The 22,264-nt window shown below is 44.8% G+C and overlaps 1 protein-coding gene across 2 annotated transcripts in view; it reads left to right on the top strand.

The window, feature by feature from the left end:
- Window positions 1–22,264, top strand: part of FBXW11 (F-box and WD repeat domain containing 11) — a 74,662-nt gene that overhangs the window by 51,260 nt on the left and 1,138 nt on the right. For both annotated transcript variants that reach the window (XM_086471244.1, XM_086471245.1), the window contains 8 exons: window positions 42–132; window positions 12,174–12,311; window positions 12,898–13,016; window positions 14,038–14,287; window positions 15,514–15,632; window positions 16,262–16,372; window positions 17,360–17,438; window positions 18,939–19,127. In XM_086471244.1, coding sequence (XP_086327370.1) covers window positions 42–132; window positions 12,174–12,311; window positions 12,898–13,016; window positions 14,038–14,287; window positions 15,514–15,632; window positions 16,262–16,372; window positions 17,360–17,438; window positions 18,939–19,100 — 1,069 coding nt within the window. In that variant the 3' untranslated portion in view covers window positions 19,101–19,127. The remainder of the gene's footprint in view (window positions 1–41; window positions 133–12,173; window positions 12,312–12,897; window positions 13,017–14,037; window positions 14,288–15,513; window positions 15,633–16,261; window positions 16,373–17,359; window positions 17,439–18,938; window positions 19,128–22,264) is intronic.

The following is a 22,264-nucleotide window of genomic DNA, read 5'->3' on the forward strand; positions in this document are numbered from 1 at the left end:
CTTTGTGGGACATTGAAAAATATGTTTCTGGTTCTTTCTAGGGATCAGTACCTGTTTAAAAACAGACCAACAGATGGCCCCCCAAATTCGTTTTACAGGTCCTTATACCCAAAGATAATACAGGATATAGAGGTACGTTTTCTGATATGTAATATCTGCAGGAGAACTGATGTTGCATGTTGTTCGTGTTTTAAAGGTGGTGCATGTTGCAGCAATGAAGCGTATCATATGTACCTGTGTCGCTACTACCTTGTCAGCTCTGGCTCTTCAGACAATGTAAAAAACACCCTCAGCAACTTGTGCATTGACTTTAACCATCCTTTTTTCACGTAAAGATTTGGAACTCTTCTGGGACTACGGATTTTAATGAAATAGATGTTTTAGGAGACACACTACTCCAAGCCAATTCCACGTATTGCTGAATGTTCTAATATATTGGTTACACTCACTGGAAGGTGATCTGAGGGTTAATGCCCTAAACACTGATCATTTAAAATGTTGCTAATTTAGTTAATTATTATTTCTAAAGCGGTGACTGTTGCAAATACAGCTTTATTCACCATATGGGATTTCTTTGTCCCCCTCCAGTGGTTTGATGAGAACAATAATCAGTCCTACAATGATAAATGCTGCAGGGGTGTCAGTGGTAAAAAAACTGCAGAAATGACAATTCTTTTCTTTGATAGAACATTTTGTTTCTCTTGCTTAAGATTTACAAAGTTGGGCTTGCTTGCTCGTTTTAAAACGTTCCTGATAAATCAGGATCATCTTAGTATTCTGCGCGCCGGCAGAAAAGGTGTCTAGCTCAGTTTGCTGGGTACCCACCACAAAACTCTTCAGTTATACCACAGACTGTAATGGATTTATTTCAACCATGTTGATGGATACGAAATTACTGGTCCAAAATTTGTTAGTGGGGAAACATGTATTTTGATGTTTAAGGCAGATGTGAACTAATGGGATCATTCTGCTATGGCAAATGTGAGTTTGTGTTGCTTGGCACTCAGTAAACAAAATTATTCAGGACTCTTAACCTGTCTGTAAAGTGTATCTGCTGGAGAACATAATCCAATTTTCAAATATTTTTCTATAACCCTTGCTACATAATCTATGAACAAAGAAGTAAGTGTGAAGCATAAGCAAAGCGAGATCAAACTTGATATTTACTTGCGAGCTGAATGACCTACACTTTATTATTTGAAGGGAGATGTCTTCTAGTGAGGAATGACAGAGTGATACTGCAACGATGAGAAGCCCGCGGGATTAAGGAGAACTCTTAATGTGATATTTTCCTTGCTTTCTGTGAAATTCTGACATAGTTCAGTGAAGAAAATGGGCAAAAAGCAGTGTGAAAGCCTTTGCACAGAGCACTGAAAGAGTTTGGCATTAGTATAACTCACGTTTTAAAAATTATTCTTCTGAAACTCATTTGTTTAGGTATAAGTGGGCCATTTGTATAGGAATTCTTATTATTAGAGAAGAGAATGTTCTTTAGAGGCATTCTGAGGACTCGGAGGCCTTTTGAACTGTCACAATCTGCTGTTTAACACATTGATTCTTTAGGTGCTGTAGGTTGGGTAGTACAATGCACAGAAATGAAGCTCCTGGATTGGACAGTTCTTGCCAGAATGAAATAAGTAGGAAAAACCGCAAACCCTCGTGCGTCTCTTATCACCAGTATCACTATTAAATGCAAAAATTTCAATCTCTAAGTACCTAGGAGGGGGGAAAGTGTATGCTACAGAAAAATACATTGTAGTAACGAACATGTTTCTTAAAACCCCTAAATTTCATTAAATTAACAATAAATATATTAAACCCTCAAATTAGGAGAAAAATTTGCACTGCACAGCCTGAAAAGTAAGGGTTTATGTATTCAGAGTGGATGGAAAATGCATTGGTGTTTGGAAGTCAAGAAACACAGATTTGTACTACTCTTTTGAACCCTAACTTTCTTTCAGGGTTTTGACTCAAAAGGTTTTATTTTTCATTACATAATGCTCCGGTGGACGAAGTGATAAACGTAGAATATGCAGAGTAAGGGGTTATCTTGTGACAAGCTTTGAGATGGAGCTGGAACTCCATGTACGTAGCACATGCCATGCCACTAGTACTTAAAAATAGTAACGTGAGTAATGAGCGTGGGAAAAGAGTTGTCTTCTCTGCGGTGGACAAAGAGTAAACTGTAAGCTGTTGCCATAGTTCCTGCCCGTTCCAAACTGCCTGGCAATCCAGCTACGTTTACGTACGATTTCCGTAGCTTCTATCTAATGCTTATATCCTTAACAACGTTAAATATTACTGGGGCATGTGGGGAGCTCCTGTGTGTCTCAAGCTCGGATGGAGGGGGGCGAGAACAGAGAAGCAGAATTAAGGCTGTTCAGGGCAGATCTCCGGTGGTTCCGTACTTTCCATTCCATGCTTGTGTCTTGTTATCCTATGGAAAACCTTTGTTTGTTAGTGGTTGTCAGTCACTTGGGGTAGAATTTAAGGTATTGGCAAGTAACCTCAATGCTGCCCATGGCCCCGTGGATACTCTGGTAGAGCAGTAAAGCTGAACGGAGCCAGCGCTTGTCAGCTGTGGGCTCTTGCCTCTGAACTTCACTTCAGCAAGAGTAAGCGTAAGCCTCTGTTTGCGCAGATTCAGGAAACAAATGTGTCTTTGTGCGGTCTTCTAGAGTGGTGAAGTCTCTCTTTGAAAACTAATGGCTACTTCCAGAATCATCGCTGCTCAGTTTATACAGGCAGCGTGTTTCCCACTCCTGGTTCTTCGAAATTGCTGAACTGGAGCAGGGGGAAGGCCAAAGGATGGGGGTATTGTGCCATGTCAATTTTTTCCCTATTTACACATCTCCTTCTGAAATACTGCTGTTTTCCAGGTTTCCAGCCTGGAGAGAGGGGTTAGTGTTTCTGCTAGTAGTCAAGGGTCCAATAATTCTTCCACTTCCAAAAGTCTATTATGATTTTTGTAATAAATCACCCTTTAAAGCGCTTTTCACAAATTGCTTCCCTAAAGGACTGTCAAAAGAAGCTTTTAACACGGTTTAAAAATGTAGATGGTGAGTAACGATAACAACAAAACCTAGCTGTAAGGTTAGGAGCACTTCTTAAATTTTTCCTCTAATTATTCCTTTTTTAAGCCTGAAGTCGTGCTCTCCCTCAGTCTCATACTTTTCCCATCCCTTCATTTTTCGAAGCAATATTCAGGAGGTCTTAAATCAGACTTTCATCTTAGCTGTGATGAAGAATTTCGTATCTCTGAATACCAAAACGTTTTTTCTTCAAATATTTGCCTGGACCTTTAATAAGATCTTCCTGTGTCTGTCAGAGGGTCAGAGTTTAGGGAGCTAGTGATGAGCCAAAGGCTACCATATTAGCATTTATATAATTATATAAGTATTTTTATAAGACATTTATCTTGTGTCCAAAAGACTTGAGTTTTTAATACACTAAAATATACATGAAGTAACATAAAAGTCTTGTCATTCACTATTTTACCTGTGGAGCACAAAGGTTAACCAGATTCTGCTAGACTGTTCCTAATGATAAGAGTTACTAATTTACTGCAGCTCGTACTACGTTGGGTTGTGGGTAGAGATAAGCTCAAAGGAGAAAGTGCTCTCTTCTTTGAAGTGACTGACAGAATTTGAAAAGTAATCCAAAACCTGAATTAACAGTTGGAAGGCAAAATGAGGAATGATAAATAGCAAATTTGAATTCTTTCCCTTGGGCTCTATTTGCATTTTCGGTCAAAAGTCCGTACAACCACAAAGTGTTGTTAGCTGCAAGGTAATGCAGACAATGATTTGGCAAAGCGAGGTTCCCTTGCCTCTCTGAAAATTTATTAGTGCCAATATCTGTTTATTTCATGCCAAACACATTTTTAGGAACATAATGTCACTTCTGAAATCATTGGATTTGAAACTAAGAGGACATTTAGAGAACTGAAACCAAATTCTTGGAAAGAGGTAGTTATTCTCCACCTCCACTGTGAAGCCAAATATTTAATTAGGTTTCATTTCACAAGAGGTGGTCCAGTAATTTTAAATGTCTCCAAGTCAGATATTGAATTGCCAAGCTTCTTTAGGAGCTTTGTTTTTTGAAGGGAAAGCCTGATTTGGGGCTTATCCTAAAAAACTGAACCTGGGTTTGCAAGAACTTGTTTATGGAGATGATCTGGTCGGTGCGGGGTATCCTGCCCATGGGTGCAGTCCCAAAGCGTTGTGGGGAAGGTCAGCTGTTCCAATGGGACTGTGTTCATCGGCACGTTGCCAGGCTGGGAAGTTTTAATACTGCTGATTCCAGAACCCCAAGTCCCTGGATTTTTTCCATAGTATTTGTGAAGCTTGGCCAACGATTCTGTTTTCCCCTCAGGATTAGCACAAGTATCTATTTCTTGTGATGAGTTGGGAAGACGTATTTCATAAACGTTGCCCTTCTCTTTAGGCACGTGGCAAGTGCCCTCATCTTGTTGCCATGGAGACTTAGGTCCGCTGAGTTAAGATGAGAATTAAAATGTGATTTTGCTGGAGACTTCAGGAAAATGTGGCGCTAGGCCATCAGCTAAACACCATGTGTTCCGCTGAATTTTGAAAAAGTTCAGATTTTAGGGCTGGAACTGAAATTTTAAAGCCTTGGGAAAATGCAAAAAGAGGGGAAAAGCCAGCTCTCGCCCTAAGATGCTGCCAGGCTGGGAAGACCTTTGTATATGAAAGCTGCAGTGTATAATTTCTGAGGGAAACGGGTTTGTTTAGTACTCTTCTAATTATCCTGCTGGAGAAATTTTGTGTGTGTTTGTAGGATCTGGTCGGCGTTATATGCCTAGAAATTTTTTCAGCCAGCCTTTGAAATCTCTCCTCCACAGGCGCTTTCCAAAAGGCATTTCTTAAAAATGAAACTGGCCAAGGCAAGAAGAGGCTTTTGAGCAGCAGGGACAAATTTCTTGTGGTGCACAGCACAGGTCTCTGCTCTCGCGACTAAGCAGGGCAGAAGACTCCTTTCAGCTGCCCCTGGCACGGGATGGATTTTTTTTAATTCACTTTGCCCATGCCACACCTACTCTTTTCCACAAACGGGCAAACTAAGCCTGCTGTTTCTCTTCTGCAGGTTTGAAAGAAGGATTTATTGTTCCTGTCTGAGTATTTCAAATATGCTCTGATAAGGGCTGATAACTACCTGTTCAAATAGAACCGTGTATTTTTTTGGTGTTGGGCATAAACTTAGTCGTTGTCTCCAGTGGAACATAAAAGGTGCAATAATTTTGTTTTTCAGCAGCCTTGTTCTCCGTCAGGTGTTGCGTATGGTCCAGATGCACGTGTCATTGAAGTGTCTCGGAGGACGTGCCTCTGTTTTCATTGCTGTTGGCTTGTATTTTTAATATTTCCTCTCCAGCTCTGCAAGTTACAGCAGAACTTCTCCTCTATTGTTTTGCTGTAAGCAGGAGTCCATTTCAAGTTCATATATTTTGATGGTGCATCTGTAACCTGAAAGCTTTGACATTTTACTCCAGTGTGTTAGACCTGGGTGATGGAAGTTGGTGGAAATGGGGATCCTTTAAGAGAAACCCGGTGAGACCCGTCAGTGGGTGTTACTGTGATCACTGCAGCTGCAGAGATGGAGAAAGTTTTCTTCTTCAGATGCTGCCCTTGAATCTCTTCTGGGATCTCGTGCTTTGTGGCTGTGTTTGGTGCTCGGTAGAGCAGACAGACCTTTCAGGGAAGAGCAACTGCTTTGTTCGTCTGCATCGTCCCGTTACCGGTTCTCCTGAGTAGGAGTTGAGAGGATTCTTTACTCCCTCCCTGGGGAAACAGACCGACTGTACTGGTCAGACCAAAGACCGGCTAGCACAGCATCCAGTAACAGATGCACGGGGAGGGGACGCAGCTACACTTCGTTTACCGTGGGAGTAATCACAGTCCCTCATCTCCTGCCTCTGCTGTGTGTTCTGTCTGCCTCCTCAAGTGGGGCACTACCACCCTCCTGAGCAGCGACATAGTCCCAATGCTAAATTGCTGTTCTTGAGGTCTGAAACTTCAGTTTGTGTTGCCTTTTTTTTATCTGATTGGCCTAGACTCTCTCCGGTGTATAACACCATTTTGACACTTAAAAAACATGCTGGCTTGGCTTCATCCTTGGTGGAATGGTCAGTATTACACCGTCGGCTTTCTCCTGCGGTGATTTCCTATATTCCTTGTGAGTCAGCGGCCTTTAATGCAGTTTCTGCAAGTTCTCTCCTCTTCCTCTGTGAGATATTGGCATATTGCACTGTCCATCTCAGCATCCTAAGTTCGATGTGGCTTTAAAAAAGGTTCACCAAAGCTGCAGCGAGACTCAGGAGTAGTTTTACTTGGTGGACCTTTGAGCAACTTCACACACATTGGATCAATCCGGTGCAAAAGAGACAGTGCTTCCTCAATCTATATTGTCTGTGTTTGGATATTACTTAAGCAGCTGTAAATATTAGGAGCTTAATTTTTTGGTCTCAAATTCTGTGAAGAAATCACAATTTAATTGTAACACCTGCTAGGAAAAGCTTCCCTTTCCCTTTTTTTTCCTAGAGTTGGTAAGATTTTTGAAGTTCATTGTTTACAGCTTTTCTTCTGGTCTTAGAGTTCGTACTAAAAGTGATATTTTACCCCAGAACTGGTCTGAAAGCCCATGTAGTGTTCAGATGTGGAGTGGCTCTCAGTAATACACTCCGAGCTTTTTTGGCCTGGCTTAAATTTCAGACTGTTCTTTGAAACATAGCCTGAGTAGCCTGTGATTTTTAGAAATCAAGCCAGAAGCCCACTTTTCAGTTATTGGAAGTTTTTTTTTTCACTTTTTTTGGTGAAATTGGGCCTTTCTGCTTGTATTGAACAAATACACACTGAACTTTAAATATGTACATAAATATGTATAAAATTAGCATTATTATGTGTTAGTGGGCTATAGTGAATCCCCATTTCTCTATTTCTTAGAGTTGCTTCAGTTATTCTTCATGACAGTGGTGTTTATTCTTACTTGACTCTTCTGTTTGCATGAAATGAGGCAATACTTGAGTGTTCTGATTGCTGTTTTGAATTAATCTTCGCATAGGTTTACTTCCTTGCATTTTTTTACTGCCTCTTCCCATGTAACATGGCAACAGTTCCTTCCATGTAACTTTTTGTTTTCTTCTGAACTTTTACTTAGCTTTAATTGTGAATAATCTAAAATATGAAGAATTCTTGGTAGTGGGAAGCGCAGATTCTTTTCATGGGCAGTAGTGCCTGCATTTTCACATCAGTAATGTATAGATTTGTAACTTAAACACTAAGCAGCTCTCATGAGGGGCGCAGTGTCACGCACCTCCCGGTTGTATAGCTGCTGCCTTCTACATTTCAAAGCATTTTGAGAGTAAAATCCAAATCTAGTCGCTCTTCTGTGTCCTGTAGTGCAGCATGATTCATGTTGGTTCAGCCTTTTCATGGAATAGGGTAAGAGAATTAATAGGGAAAGGCGATATGCTTAATGGTAAAAGTAGGATAATAAATGGCAAGATGCAGTGGTGGGTGGCTTGCAGCACTTGGTGTTCTCTCTTCTAATAGCAGTGCCAATTTATGTTCAAGATGTTGGTACGGACATCTGCATACCCTGCTGCTCGCTTCCAGAGACGTGTTTACTGGCTCAGGTCACGATGTGCTCGCTCACGTCTCAGCCAACGTGTAGTTAGGTGAGCTGTGCCTGCAGCCAAAACTCCCCAGCTACTCCACTGAGAGGTAAGCCCTGTGGACCTTACTGACCACGTAATTTTCTTGTTCATCACTTGCATTGTGCAGCTGGTCTGAGGAAGAGGTGTTTTGTGAAGGGGAGGTTGGCTGCAGTGCAAGTACTTTTTCTGCCGTACCGCTTTGGCACGGGGTTTTTATTGCTGTCCATGTGCAGTGCCGGCGCCAGTGCTGATCCGGTGCCTGTGGTCCGAGTTTTTAGTTGTCTTTGTTGCTACACACCTACCAGCGGCACTTAGCACCGTAACAGTCATTTATGGAAGTGATGATACTCACGAGAAAGGTGGTGATAACTCTTTACTTGCAGGGTTTTATCCCTCTGCAGGGTGCTTTGGAAAGGAGCCTTTGCTGCTGGCGTGTTTTGTCATCTGTTGCTGTGAGGCAGTCATCCCTGTGCGGTCAGAAATCTTGTGGTTCGTGCTGTTGTGGTAATGACAGGACAGCTAGCTCTCTGCAGATTCCTCTTGAGAACCAGCTCAAGCCTTCTAGGTAATAAGTATCATGTAGCCTTTCTTCTTCGGGCTGATGTGGAGACTACAAAAGCTCTTTGGCCCTCGCTGTCTTAACAGCAGCTTGGAGACCCAACGGTGAATTCCAGACTCAACCCAGGATGTAGGCAATCCTTCTTCAAGAGCTTGATGATGTTTTTACCCCCGATGAGTTGTAGCAGAGACGAGAGAGAGAGAAAACGCCTCAAAGATCCAGGGAGCCTGGTGCCATGGCCAAGCTGTTGTTTTGTCTTTGCTTATCAAACCCTCTTAACTTCATAATGAATGAAATATTAAGCCCTCTCTACCCTGATGATGTAAGTTCATTTGCTTCTGCTTTTCCTGTGCCACAGTCAGGAGGTGTTTTCTTTTTTCTCTTTGAAGAAAGCCTGTGAAGAACAAGGGTTGGGATTTTAAGTGCCCCTGGTGTAAATGCCTAATGCTTCAGGAGAAATCCCTACGTACGTAACAAATGTGTATTTTCTTTTTTCTGCCCCATTTGTGCTGCAGGAGAATTATGTATTCAGAGGGAACAGAAACTCCTTGGTTTATGGGATTAAGATAAACCCACTTACTCTCCAATAACATTTACAAGGATAAAAATGCAATTTTTAGCCAGGGAACTGAACACAGTGTACACTATCAAATGGGAAAAAGCCCTGTTCCTAGTAGATTATCCTTAGCACTTCCAATGTACAGTTAATGTTCCAACTGCTAATCCAGATGAATTGCATCTTTTTTACTGTGCATCTTTGTACCAGCGAACATATTCTGGCATGGTCAAGGCTTGGCTATACCTCTACATCTTGGACTGTTTTCTATGTGTACTTTTCTCTCTAAATGCCTTTTTTATCCATTTATGCATTTCTTCAGCTGCCAAATGGCTCTCCTGCTGTGGCAGATGCTTTGGCTTCGTGCTTGGTCTTTATCCCTTGCATGTCCAGATTTTATTGGTTATACAGCTTTTGTCAGCTACTCGCTGCTGTTGCTCTAGTGAGCTTTTAGGAAAGTGTGAGAAACTTCTCTTCTGTCTGTGTGAACTAAGGAGGTCGTGTTCTGCACCATCTGGCTTTTGATTGTGAAACCCAAGGTTAGAGGCAGTTATCTTGGAGACTTTGAGGGCACCCGTACGAAATACGGTAGCGAGCGTTATGTATATTGGTATTAGGTTTGGTATCATAAATATGCACATGAGCCCTGGGTCTCCTCATCATTGACTCTCCAATGCTTGTAACAGTCTGTAAAACAGCAATTCCTTCCTCGCCCCCTCTACACGCACGCCTACCTGCTCGGTCTGTACATGGTTTATTAAGATATCTCCTGGAAGGAGGTCACAGATGAGGACTTTTACTGACTGCACTGTTCAGTAATCACCAGAAGTTTCCTACAGCAAGAAGCTTTAATGTGGTTGCCAGTATTGTATTAAACATGTTCCTTTTCAGAGGGTCCTCCGGGTTGCCCACCCACTCAGCCGTATTTAGTCATCTAGCATAATGTTATTTCTCTATACATCCACATCTGTTTTCACTCTGTTGCCAATTGAAATGCTGCTGTATATTCTCTGTGTATTGTGGCTACTTTCCCAGCATATTGAAAATTTACGCAGTGTAAGGGGATTTTACAAGTTCTCGAAAAACATGAAGTATTTTCCCACAGTAGCCACACCGTATAATGTCTAAATGAAATGACATCTATTCGCAGAATTAAAATGTGCACCTGCATATGACTTACTGCTTTATAGTGCCTTCACATAGATATACACAAGACTTCAGTTTCTTTTATTTGAAGCCAGCATTTTCTTATGTAGCTTATTAAGTAGCTTCCTATAGGGAACTTCTAAGAATTAAGCCAGCTAGCATCCTGAGTGTCTGGTGAGCGTGCTCTCACTGACTGCTCTTTTGTTCGGGAAACCGTTACAAGCAAAATTTCGGATTTGTGGTGTTCTTAATGTATTCTGTAGCTATCGGTAATCACCGTCGCAGGAAGCCGAAGCGTGAAAGCGCTCAAACACTCGGCAGCTAGAGTAATCCGGCGTGTGTTACGTACAACTGCTCATTTCAGACCTCTCCAAGAACGTTGCTTTAGGGAAACTCTTCCTCAAGACTTCTTAGAATTGAATGGCTCAACGTATATGGTTTCTGGAAACTATTTAAATTGGCTGACTCAAATCTGTGATGCTTTATCTCCTGTGTCTTCAGTGTTAGCATTGCATTCTTAAATATCTTGCCTTCAGATCTGTAATTCTGTCGGTTCACGCTGTTAATGTCTACAGTCCTCTCCTATTTCCGAGGGTCACCTCTGTAGCAGCAAAGGAGTTAGAGCTGCACTTCTGCCCTCCTAGCTCAGATGGAAAAATCTTCGGATAAAGCTTGAGAATTGCCTGTCCTTCCCCCTCAAAACCTCCATCCCGTGCTGAGCAAGGAGCATAACGAGCAGTCTGCTACCTTCAAGGCAGGAGTCCAAGGCTGCGGCGTCAGATTGGAACATTTTAAGCCCAGTTCCCAGTCTGACCATGAGCAGCGCACTAGCTGGCCAGAAAAGCTGGTCCCAAACTGACAGATGACTTGCTGTCGTAATTTCATTAGCTTCCCCACCAAACTGGAAGAGAACGAGAGGGGGTGAATAACTTGTCGGCGTGCTGCTCTAGAAGCATCTCTTAGTACTTATGATTTAGACAAATTCCTGTGGCACATCAGGTTTGTATTATGACTATGTATAATTCTCTCCAAATTGCATAATGGGAGACAATTGAAGGAGCAAATGCCTGGAAAACAAAGTGGTAGGTTGGTTTTTCCTTGGAGCAGACGTATTTTCCTAGAATCAGGACGTCATAGCTGTACTGCGCTTTTGTCTTTAATAAGCGTTTCTGTTGTTTTCCAGTCTTGGAGGAGCTGCAGAGGTGCCTGCTATTGCTTTGAAAGTTTGGGGTTGGTTATAAATATGCTTTTCCAAACAAACTGGCAGTCGGTCAGCTTCTCCCTAGGTTTCCATGGAGTATTTGGGGGGGGGGAATCCGTGGGAAATAGCTAAATAAATGGGCTGTTCTGGTGCCTATACTGGAAGACAGAAAGCATCCCAGCCTGTCTAGGTACTGCAGGTGTTGGCCTGGAGTTCTGTGCGTGGATTCTTTTACAATTGTCGTTAGGAACTTGCTGTCCAAAGTCCCACCTTTCTCTGAAACAAACACTGGTTGTCTAAAAGTAATAAAGCTGATGAAAACGTGGAAATCATCCTGGTTCTGCTATGAAATAGTTTGTAGCTTTTGAAGGTGTGTCAGGTCTCTCTCCTTAAAAATATCTTTCAGAATGAAAATGTGGAGAATTCCACTTCCACAGATTTTTTTTTTTTTTTAGGGGGGGAAGTAAGTTTGGATCAGTTTTATTTTCATCAGGCTTGAAGGTGCTTAGAGGAGGCTTTCATATCTCAAAATCCCTTTCTGAGATGTGTAGCAACAGTTAATAGGTGAAATGACTGGCTAGGGAAAGGAAAGGCCCAGGAGCTCCCATAACCTCCCTGTTGGACTCCCAGCTCTATAACCTGTTAGGTGAGGCCGAACATGGCACCGTATGAGCTCCTGCTTTAATCTTTGCTGCTTACGTCAGATAGTTGTGTAAATGTGGGGGAAACTGCGCTGTTATGGAATGTATCTCTCTAGTGGCACCTCTGGAAATCCTCGTTAAGGTTCCTTGACCATAATTTTCACCACTAAACACAGCTTTTGTCATAACAAATTATGAAAGTCCTAATTCAGTTCATTGTGTGTTGTGTGTGGGGTTTTTTTTTAATTCGGGGGCAGAAAAGACACATTTAAGTGTTACGTGCCTCAGATAGAAGGATGACGTGTGGAAGAGCGGAAGCATTGCTGTGTACGTGTTGGAGTAGTCACGCTCAAGCATGCAGCCTCGTGCCTAACCCTTGACTTTTTCCCTCTTGTTAGACTATAGAATCTAACTGGCGATGCGGGCGACACAATTTGCAGAGGATTCAGTGCCGCTCTGAGAACAGCAAAGGTGTCTACTGTTTACAGTACGATGATGAAAAGATTATCAGTGGCCTACGAGACAACTCCATTAAGGTAAACGCTTTGCTCAGTCTTCGCCCTAGAGATGAGTAGGTAATTGTGCCTTGGAAAGCTGGCTGCTGGTGTTTGCTTGAGTTCTCTTGTCTCTTCGTGGGACAGTATTTATCTGGGCAGGGTTTGTGAGGATGGGGTGTCTTCTGTAGGCTGGCAAAGTCCTCACCTGCGCTTTGCTCTGGAGATTTTGGGGACTGCCAGCCAGAGATCGATACTATTGGCCACAAAGAAATGCTTGTGAAATCAGAGTTGACGTAGCATGCATGGAGACTGTGTCCCGCTGTCCGTAGCTGTGTCTTTTGTCATGGCTAGCAGTTTGCTGTCATGCTGGTGGGTGGCTTTCACGTTAATTGTCCGTGGCTTTTCTCTTTTCATGATCACTGGTTATTTCGCTGTTCCGTCAAAAACTTGCTTCAAGACTTGCTGAAGTTAAAAGGGAGGACAGGCCCGCTGACTGGGCAGGCTGTGACTGCCCCTGGATTCGTCCTGCTATCGCTGGTTTTCTTCCTTCCTTCGCAGTTGTGGCAATGTTCGAGTCTTGGGTCGATGTTCTCGATAAGCCGTTTATACTTCTTGTCTTCCACAGATCTGGGACAAAACAAGCTTGGAATGTTTGAAAGTATTAACAGGACATACTGGCTCAGTTCTTTGTCTGCAGTATGATGAAAGAGTCATTGTAACTGGATCTTCGGATTCTACAGTGAGGTGAGCGTTAAGTTTTTGCACAGAAGTCATTTGGGTATCAGGGCTGGGAATATTTACAATAATCTCTAAATATCAGAAAACATCCCTAATGTGAATGTGATACTATGGTTCCAAACCCAAGGTGTTCATACTTGGCAAAGCATCACATGCAATATTTTTTTTTTCCCAAATCTGTCTCATTTTTTTTAGCATTAAGAATTTTGAAGGAATATGGCCTGAGTGATTCAAGGCATATCCTGAAGTTGCAGAATGTGTGGTGGCCAACTCTACAACAATTTCTTCCATTAGGGTTTCTTGTACTGCCTTCTGATGTCTCTTAATTTTGACTGTTAATAAAAGGGTATTTGGTATATATGGAGCACTGGTCTGACTGCAATTTTGATGATACTGAATTTAAATCCTTGTATGAATTCAGTGATCAGTAGATGTCCCATGTAAAGGCACTTGGGTACAGTTCAGCGGAAGGGCCTTGTCTCCTCCTGGTGTCTTGCTTTGGTATACCAATTGCAATCCCTATAAACCTTTTCAAAAGTTAAGAGCTGATATTAACACCCTTCTGGTACTATAAATTAAGTCGTGATTTTTCACTTCATGTCAGCTAGTAGGTAGCCCTGGAGGGTGCTGCATCCTGGTTGCTACGGCGTGTGTGAAATCAGAATGAATGGTGTAAAACTGAAAAAATACATGTTAGATAGTATTTGTTTTGGTCTGTCCATCAATTTATACATCACACAAGCTTTAGTCGTCCTGGAAGAGTTGTGAAATTGTTAAGCAGCTCTTTCTCTTAGCAGTGGTCCCAGCTTAGGCGTTTCCTGGCCTAACTGTTTGCTGCTGTTAATTGTTGCTTGTGAGTCTGAGAGACTTGCCCGGCACCCATCTTCCTGCCTTCCCCAAGCCCTAGGAGATATTCAGTAACCAGAGAGCTCTCCACTAGAGACAGCAGCAGACTCGTGCGTGTTTATGCTTTACACCGCGCGTAGCCATCATCCTTCATTCGGAATAAAATCCTTTCCTTTTGCAGAGTTTGGGATGTAAATACAGGTGAAGTTCTCAACACGTTGATCCATCACAACGAGGCAGTGCTTCATTTGAGGTTCAGTAACGGCTTAATGGTGACGTGCTCGAAGGACAGATCGATCGCCGTTTGGGACATGGCATCCCCAACTGACATCACCTTGCGCCGTGTCTTAGTTGGCCATCGCGCTGCCGTTAACGTGGTGGACTTCGATGACAAGTATATTGTGTCGGCGTCGGGTGACAGGACCATTAAAGTAAGTTGGCAGAGCTCTAACCTCGCTCTGCCTCCCTGCCCAGCCAGAAAAGCTTCCAAGCGTTACTCAGCTCTGAACGGCCAAGGGGTTCCTACGCAGTGCTGGGCCTCCCTTCCTTCCCGCTCAGTGCCCCGCTTCCCCTTGCTAGCCGTTGGGGAGGCCTTACGCGCGGAACCGGGCTCGTAACCTTTCTGTGGCTGCCGGCGTACGGTTGCAAAGAAGTAAAGCCCACTCGCTGTTTGAGCTCTGGTCCCGAGGTCGGTTTGTTTGTTAAATGTGGCACGTTTTGTGCCTTTTTCCAGGCGGTGTTTTTCATTGCAATTGGCAGTCCTGTTCAGACGTGAAATTTGTCGGCAGTTGCCTTCCCTCACCGCGCCTTCCCAGCAGCTCAACCAGACTTTGCCGCGTTTGAAGAATTAAGAGGCTGTGTTTGAAGACCGTTACATACCAGAAAATTTGAGTTACCCGGAGTGTATTAATATAACAAAGGCGTTTCCACCCTTCCCTCTCTAGAATCAGAGCTACCTTAGGCTGTGCCAAAAAGCTCTTGGCAGTTTGATGTCCAAATACCTGCCAGAGATCCTGCTGCGCTCTCTGTTGGAAGATGAGCCACTGGATACTCTACTTTATGTCTTCAGTTACAGTTCATTAAAAATGGGCAAAGTTTAATGAATCATTTAATGCTAAGAAAGCCACCAGACTTTTATAGGCCACAGTTTTGGCCTTCTCTTACTAGTAGATTGCTGGCAATTTCTGTGGTTAAAAAAATGTCAGGTGTGCGATAACTTCCACTTTTAAAAATCACAGAACGTCAGGGGTTGGAAGGGACCTCGAAAGATCACCTAGTCCAACCCCCCTGCAAGAGCAGGACCACCTAGAGCAGATCTTTGAGGTTCAAGGGTAATCAAGTTTGGAAATCGTTTGAGGTGGTCTCTACCACCTGAAAATATTTTCTGTACAGCCCCTCAGCTTTTCTCGTTGACTCGATGTGCCATAGCAGTGCCCGTGGCTCTTGTCACTGCTAGGTCCCCCTAAGTGCCAGCCTCCCGTTAATGCCCGGTACCCACTGCTTGCCCCTAGAAATACCGTGTGAGTTTTCATTCCAGTGTCCAGCGAAGGTCAGCCTCGGACCGCGTCTGTTCTCAAATTCGTAGCTGCTCCTATTGGAATTCAAAAACCTCGTCTGGATGTAATCCTCAGAGGAGCGTTTGTCTTGTGTTTCACAGGTCTGGAGTACAAGTACATGCGAGTTTGTTCGTACTCTGAACGGGCACAAGCGTGGCATTGCGTGCCTCCAGTACAGGGATCGGCTAGTTGTCAGTGGATCTTCAGACAATACCATTAGGTGGGTGCCCACGAGCTGCTGTCGGTGTGTAACGGTGTACATTCGCACGGGTGAAAATAGGATTTCCCCTGACTTTTGCTGCTGTCCTGCACTGCTGCATGTGCAAAACGTCCTCGGCGTGTCTTGCCGTCGGAGCAGACGATGCATGAATGAAACTTAACTCAGCGTGAGAGCAAACATACCACGTCCCTGTGGGAAAAGTGGGACGCTCCGCTTTGTGTCAGAGGTGAACAAAACTTCTTAGCTGTTGCTGTAGTTGATCACCTTGTCTTCTGCTTGGAGGGATGAGGAAGACGTTGGTCACTGGTTTTCTTAATTACTTTCTGAACCCCTAATCATTGGTTGATGCAGAACAGCGAAAAGCGTATTAAAGTCTCCCAAGATCACTTAACACGTATCCAGCCTTTACTTGTGTGTAACTGTGAATGACGAAGTTAACTCTGATACCCTGCAGCTGCGACACAAGCTTCTCTCTGAATTGCACGCGAGGAACGTCATCTCGTTGCTCTCGTGCCTTTTAAAGCAAATTATGTGCCATCCCCCACAGCACACCCGCCGCAGCGCGGCTGCGGGTGAGGCTGAGGGGCAGTGCTGAGCCCGGGGTGCTCATTCTCCTCTGCTCTCTTAAGGCTATGGGACATTGAATGCGGTGCCTGCTTAAGAGTATTAGAAGGCCATGAAGAACTGGTTCGATGCATCAGGTTTGACAATAAGAGGATTGTTAGTGGAGCCTACGATGGGTAAGTTTTTTTGAAAGCAATTTCGTGTTTCTTAGCAAAGCGTCTTCCGAAAGCCACTGAGCCTTGTGTTCCCTTGTGTAAGGGCTCTCGTCTCCTTTCACTAGTGGAGCAGTATTTAACCGAGCGGCTTCTGCCTGAGCGTTTCAGCACAGCACACCGCAGTTTTAAGTCACCAAGAAACTGCTTTTCTGGTGCTCCTTAGCACGCTCCTAAACTGTGTTATCACTCGAGTTTGACTTTCTGTAGAAAGTAAACTTCTGTTTGGCCGAAGTGCCGTTCCTTTGTTTCTTCCCTCAGGAATTGCTCCTTGCCAGGTCCCGTGTGCTTAGAGTGGTTCAGGCTTTCTGTTTTCCTAAGACAGCAGCCCTGAAAATGTTTATTGCGAGTGTAAATATGTCTCGTGGGGCCCTCGGAAGTCTTTAGTGACCATTTCTGCTATTAGTGCTTCTGACGTGCTTGGTATTTTCAGTGTGGAGTGGATGCACGAGGGCTTACATCATGTCCAAATTCTCCATTTCTTTCTCTGCCTGATTTATTCTTCAAGTGAAGAGTGGAGTTACCGAAACAGTTCTTGAACTGTGTTTGTCTCTAGCCTTTTATTTAGGCTTAGTGTCTCACTGGGGTTGGCAGTCCCAGCTTAATTCCTTCTGGAACTTTGCGCCTCCTCAGTAGTGCTGTGAGCTTCCCAGATCTTCTCCGCTCCAGAATGGCTTGTGCGTACGTAGTCAGTTTGTCTTTCATATAACCAGCCCGCTTGGGTCTGTCACAAAGCCATCCCTGTGTTTGCTGCTAAAAAGAAACACAAAACTGTCTGGTTTATGAGATTTAGCGTTAGTGTTTTGGTGAGGGTAGAGTCTAACGCTTTGCTTGACCCTGATGAACTAGCAGTAGGGAAGGTCTGGCGTGCTTCCCATGGCCTTAGATCTTTCTTCTCTGCTTAGGCTTGAAACGGTGCTTTTATAATGACCTTCTTATTTTACTTTACAGCAAAATTAAAGTTTGGGACTTGCAAGCTGCTCTTGACCCTCGTGCCCCAGCAAGTACATTATGCTTGCGTACGTTAGTGGTATGTAAAATGAATTCGTTTGGGGTTATCTGAAATCTTGTGGTTTAAGCCAGAGGCACTTTATTATGTTGTAGTGGCATAGGTGAGAAACTCGGGATGTTTTATAAAGCCTGGGCTGCTTCTTATTCTAAGAGTAAAGAAAAATGTATATATTGTTGTATCCCGAATGACTTGGATCTGAGCTTAAAGGAAAGATCAAGTTTTTCTAGTTTGAGATGCTCGGTTACTCTAAAAAAAAAAAAAAACAAAACCAAACCCAATCAGCGTAATTATAGATAATTCTAGTTATTGATGTGTTTCCCCAATACCATCGTAGAGCTGGCTTTAAATTTCCTCATATTAAAAAGGGGGAGGAATCTTGTGACCCTTTCCCAAACCTTTCTCCTAACGCTTCAGTTTAGAAGGAGGAGCTGTGAAGAGGGAAGGGAGGTTGAGTCAAAGGGATTACCACAGGAACTGTAATGACTTCAGATGACTGTCAGATTTAAGGCTATTGCTTAAGTTACGTTTCTGTTTGTAGTGAGGGTTTTGGTTTATGACAGCAGACCCAGTTAAAAATAGATTGGGGGAATGCGTTCGCTGTTCTTTGCACTGAAGCGTGCGTGGAAGTGTGCTTCAGAAGTCGGTCTGACCAGCTAGTAGCAACCCGAAGTTCTTGACTGTGTGTGACAGTAACTGGCTTTTTCAGCATATGCCTGGCCTTTCCGACACCTAAAAAAGTGCTTACCTGGCCAGAAAGGCTTCTGGTTTTTCCTTTCTGTTTGGTAGTCTTTGCGTAGAGATGGGATTTAACCGTTCTTCCGTTCCCTGTGAATGCGGTGTATTTAGTTCTATTTGTGTTTACTGGTTCTGTCCCTTCCGTGGGTACGCTGTAGCTCCGGTTGTAGTTCAGAGACCAGCCCCACGGCTTCGGTTAGTTCTCTAGTGAAGGTAGCATGCGAATTTCAGATCTACCGAAAACGGATCAGCAGGACAAAGAGGAGAACCTTTTCTAGGCCTCTTAGTGCCGCTTTGAGACTTCTTGCCAGATCCGGCGGAGCACGTGCCGCTCCTGCGGCCGCGTTGGGACGCGCTCGTCTCGCCTGGTAGGCGAGCCGTGACGGTCCTTTCGGCAGTGTGTCCTGGGTGAAGCTGAGATGTGGCGCGTGAGGGCTGGGCAGAAGGGGAGTTAGTGGTGCTGAGCTCAGGTGTCCTGGAGGAGGAGCAGCCCTGGCAGGTTGTCGGTGCCAGCCCCTCTTCTAAATCGCTGCCTCTTGACTGATAGGCTGCTTTCGTCTCTCGTATCTGGGAGGGCCCAGGGTTTACAAGCGCTGGATTTGGAAGCCAGGCGTTTTGCTGAAAAAAGCTTATGTACCAAGTCAGCTTTTTTCAACTCGAGCGTAATTATAACCGGGACCCGCGAGTGCGAATGCACCGTTGTGCGCCCGGACACGCGGGCGAGCAGGGGTGTGAAAGGCTGCCCTCCTCGTGCCTCGCTAACTGATTGCCTGTTGCTCGCAGGAACATTCGGGACGTGTCTTTAGACTCCAGTTCGATGAATTTCAGATCATTAGTAGTTCCCATGACGATACAATTCTGATTTGGGATTTCTTAAACGTGCCACCCAGTGCCCAGAACGAGACCCGCTCTCCGTCTAGAACATACACTTACATCTCCAGATAACAGTCTGCACTTTACTGCCCTCGGAAGGTAAGTCTCCCTCTTTTTATTGGATGTATTAGAAATACCTGAAATTATCCCTCTGCCTGCAGGTTGGCTCAGGCAGAACAACAAGCCGATCTTTTCCTTAAGAAAATCAAAGCTGTTTGTGCCGCTTCTTTCACGGTCTGGGCTTTGCGTGCTCAGGCTTCAGCTTATCTTGGCCCCTCCTGTTTGTGGTTGGGTACTTGAGGTGTTTCACAGAAAATTATTATGTATCCCCAACATTCTTGGAAACTGAGGGGCCTTGCTGTGTTGCAGAGGTGTTCCAGATACCCTGTGCAGTCAGAGCCTTTTCGAGTCCTTGGTGCTTCTGCTCACTGCGTGGAGCTTTGCAGCGGGCGTTGTAACGCAGCTCTGGTAACCCCAACGCGTGCGTGAGCTTGGGACAAACGCTGGTCGGAAGTCAGCGGTTCTGAGATGATCACAACCAGCAGGGAAAGGTTTCAGAACTAAAAATTGCGTCGTCTCGGGCAACACGGCGACTCAGAGCTGTCAGAAACGGAGCACGTGAGCTTGGCTGGTTTTGCTTCCGTTGTTCCGCGAGTCGGCTTCGCGTCGTTGTTGAAGCACGGGGGGTAAGAGCTCCGCTGTAGGTCGGTCTGTTAGGACAGCGGATTCTTTTCCTTCTGTCATCTCTATTGCTGCCAACAATTGCACTTCAGACTATAAATAGCTGTGAGTGCTGGGACTTGGGAAGCGCAGAAATTGCCTTCCCAAAGCAGAGCAGTCGCCCCGTGCTCCAGTGCCCGGTGCCTCCTGCTGCTGAGACTGGATGCTTCCGAGGAAGCGGAGACACCGCAGCAAGAGGAGTTAGGAGTAACATTGCCCCAACAGGAAGGATTTGTTTTAGTTGAAGTAGATAATTAATAGTTTGCTTAAACGTTGTGGGAAAAGCTTTCCCTGGCTTCATGTAAGCGTGGATTTTCCATTATCAGTCTGTATGCGTTTATCCGGGCTGCGGGAATGAGCTCCTCAGGTTTGCCCACTCCTCCGGTAGGATCTCTGCTTCGGGCTAGGACCTGCCTTCCCTTGTCAAGACACACTTTGCTGCTTTGAGATGCTGGTTCTTGAAAATCAGTTCCCTTTCACCTGTGGGCGTTGCTCAGGACAGCGTTGGCGGCCTTTCCTGCTTCCTGAACTCCTCCTCGTTTTAAAAAAAGGCCAAGATCCCGTCCTGTCCGGGTGTGACACTTGGATCTGGTGGCTCGCTGCATTTCACAGAGGGCCCAAGCGGAAAGCTGGCCGTTGCTAGGCTGAGTCGCCTGTCTTTCTGAACCTCTAATTACTTCACATAATTAGGCCCATGGTTAAGAAGAAGTCTTATGCTGTGATGACGTGCTGGCGTGTAGGATCAGGAGCGAATGGAACTTTCCCTTAAACCCACAATTTAAGAGCACTGCTGCAAGGGGAGTTCACTAAAACCCATGGACGTCCTTACCCTGCCTGCAGCAGGACGACAGAAGCCTGAAAAGGCTGAACTTAATGTTTGCGCCGGGTGGGGAAGGGACTAAGAGACAATTTCTGGGGGATAAATCCCCAAACTACACTACCCAAAGAGCGGGGTCCTCCAGCGCTGCTTCTGTGTGGCTTCCGCTTCAAAAACCATTTTGTTGGATCCAGGATGCTGTACTTGCATCCTTGTTGTGGGCAGCCTGATGCTGTCGTGGCTGGCAGTGTCCCCAGGGCCTTCATCCTGCTCCTTTAAGGCAGAGGTCCTGCCGTTGGCTTCTGTGCCACCAGGGGCCGTGCCTGGGGGAACTTCGGCTGTGGAAACTCCAAGGCTTGTGGAGGTTGAATGGTTTTCCCTCTCTGTGGAAAACTTCCTTCCTCCTTTCTGAGTAGTTCTATTTTTTTTTCTTTTTTCCCCTTGCCTTTTCGGGCAGGTAGAATAGGCTGCGTGAGAAGACGACAAGAGTTTTAGGAAAAATCTCCGTCTGTCTTCTAGTTCAGACACCAGTGGTTTCTTCTGTTAACTTGTAAGATAATTTGAGATTGACAAATTGGTTTTTTGTTGTGTTTTGTTTTTTTTTTAAAAAATAATACAGGCATATGTGTATCTGGCAGGCTTCTTTTATTGGTTTGGATTCATGGAAGAGCTATACGTACTGTGTCTTAAGCACAAAAGAAATCAGGAGTTGACTAAAATCTATATCCATTTGCTTGACCAGCAACGTGCTGGTGCCTTACTTTCCTCTCTCGCCACGTGTGGCCCCCGGGACCCGCTGTCACCGAGGTTTGCCGGTGAAACGGGCGGCGCCTGTGGCGGCGTGTCCTTCCCTCCGAACCCTGCGCCCGGCAGTTCCGCGCAGCTTCTGTCTGACGTGTCCCGTGACGCACGACTGAAACTGCGCAGAACCCCCCCCCCGTCCTGGGAGCTGTTGGTGTCGGCGATGGCAGTCCCCTAATAAATATTCCCTGTGTAGGAGACGTGCGGTGATGTCCCTTTTTGACAGGTTTGTCTGACTTCAGCATCCCAAAAACGTAAATCGCTGTAAAACGATGGTGAAACCAGCCGGTGCTTCGTTATGGCACGGAGTGAAACAGCGTTCTGCGCTTCCAGGCGTTACCGTTTGCTGAGGGTTGAAGCAGCCCCGAGCCCTTTTTTACAAGGCTTGCAATGTTACGCCTCTTCAAAGAGGATCATTTTTGACAGTCCTGGCAGTCGGCTGCGAGAGTTTTATTGCTTTCTGTTGAATTCCTGTTGTTTATTGTAACACGATAAAAATTGTTACCATATGATAGCCTAATATTCTTCTCTTAGGCACTAGGCCTGGGGTGGGGGGAGGGAGGTCGAGGGGAAGTGCCTAAAGATGTTTTAACCTTTCATGGGAATTTCGTACCAGAAGAGGGTGGTTCTCTGTAGCCCATAAAAATGGCTTTGGGAAGCGGCAGGTAAAGTCAAAGTTCAGATTTAATGACACTGAGAACTTGCACTGGCTCCCAGCTAATAATGGAGTCGTACGGCTGGAAAAGGGACCGGAATTATAAAACTACTTGAGTTTTTTGGCTGTTTTCTTAAAAACCTCGTGGATTAAAGCAGCTGAACTTGCATCCTGTGCAAAACTTTTGCTCCTCTGCAGCGTGGAGGAGAAAGGAAAGCTTCCTCGCGGTTGTGTGTAGGTCGC

The sequence above is a fragment of the Leptosomus discolor genome, chromosome 10, assembly GCF_034619465.1.
Source record: "Leptosomus discolor isolate bLepDis1 chromosome 10, bLepDis1.hap2, whole genome shotgun sequence".
Classification (NCBI taxonomy): Eukaryota; Metazoa; Chordata; class Aves; order Leptosomiformes; family Leptosomidae; genus Leptosomus; species Leptosomus discolor.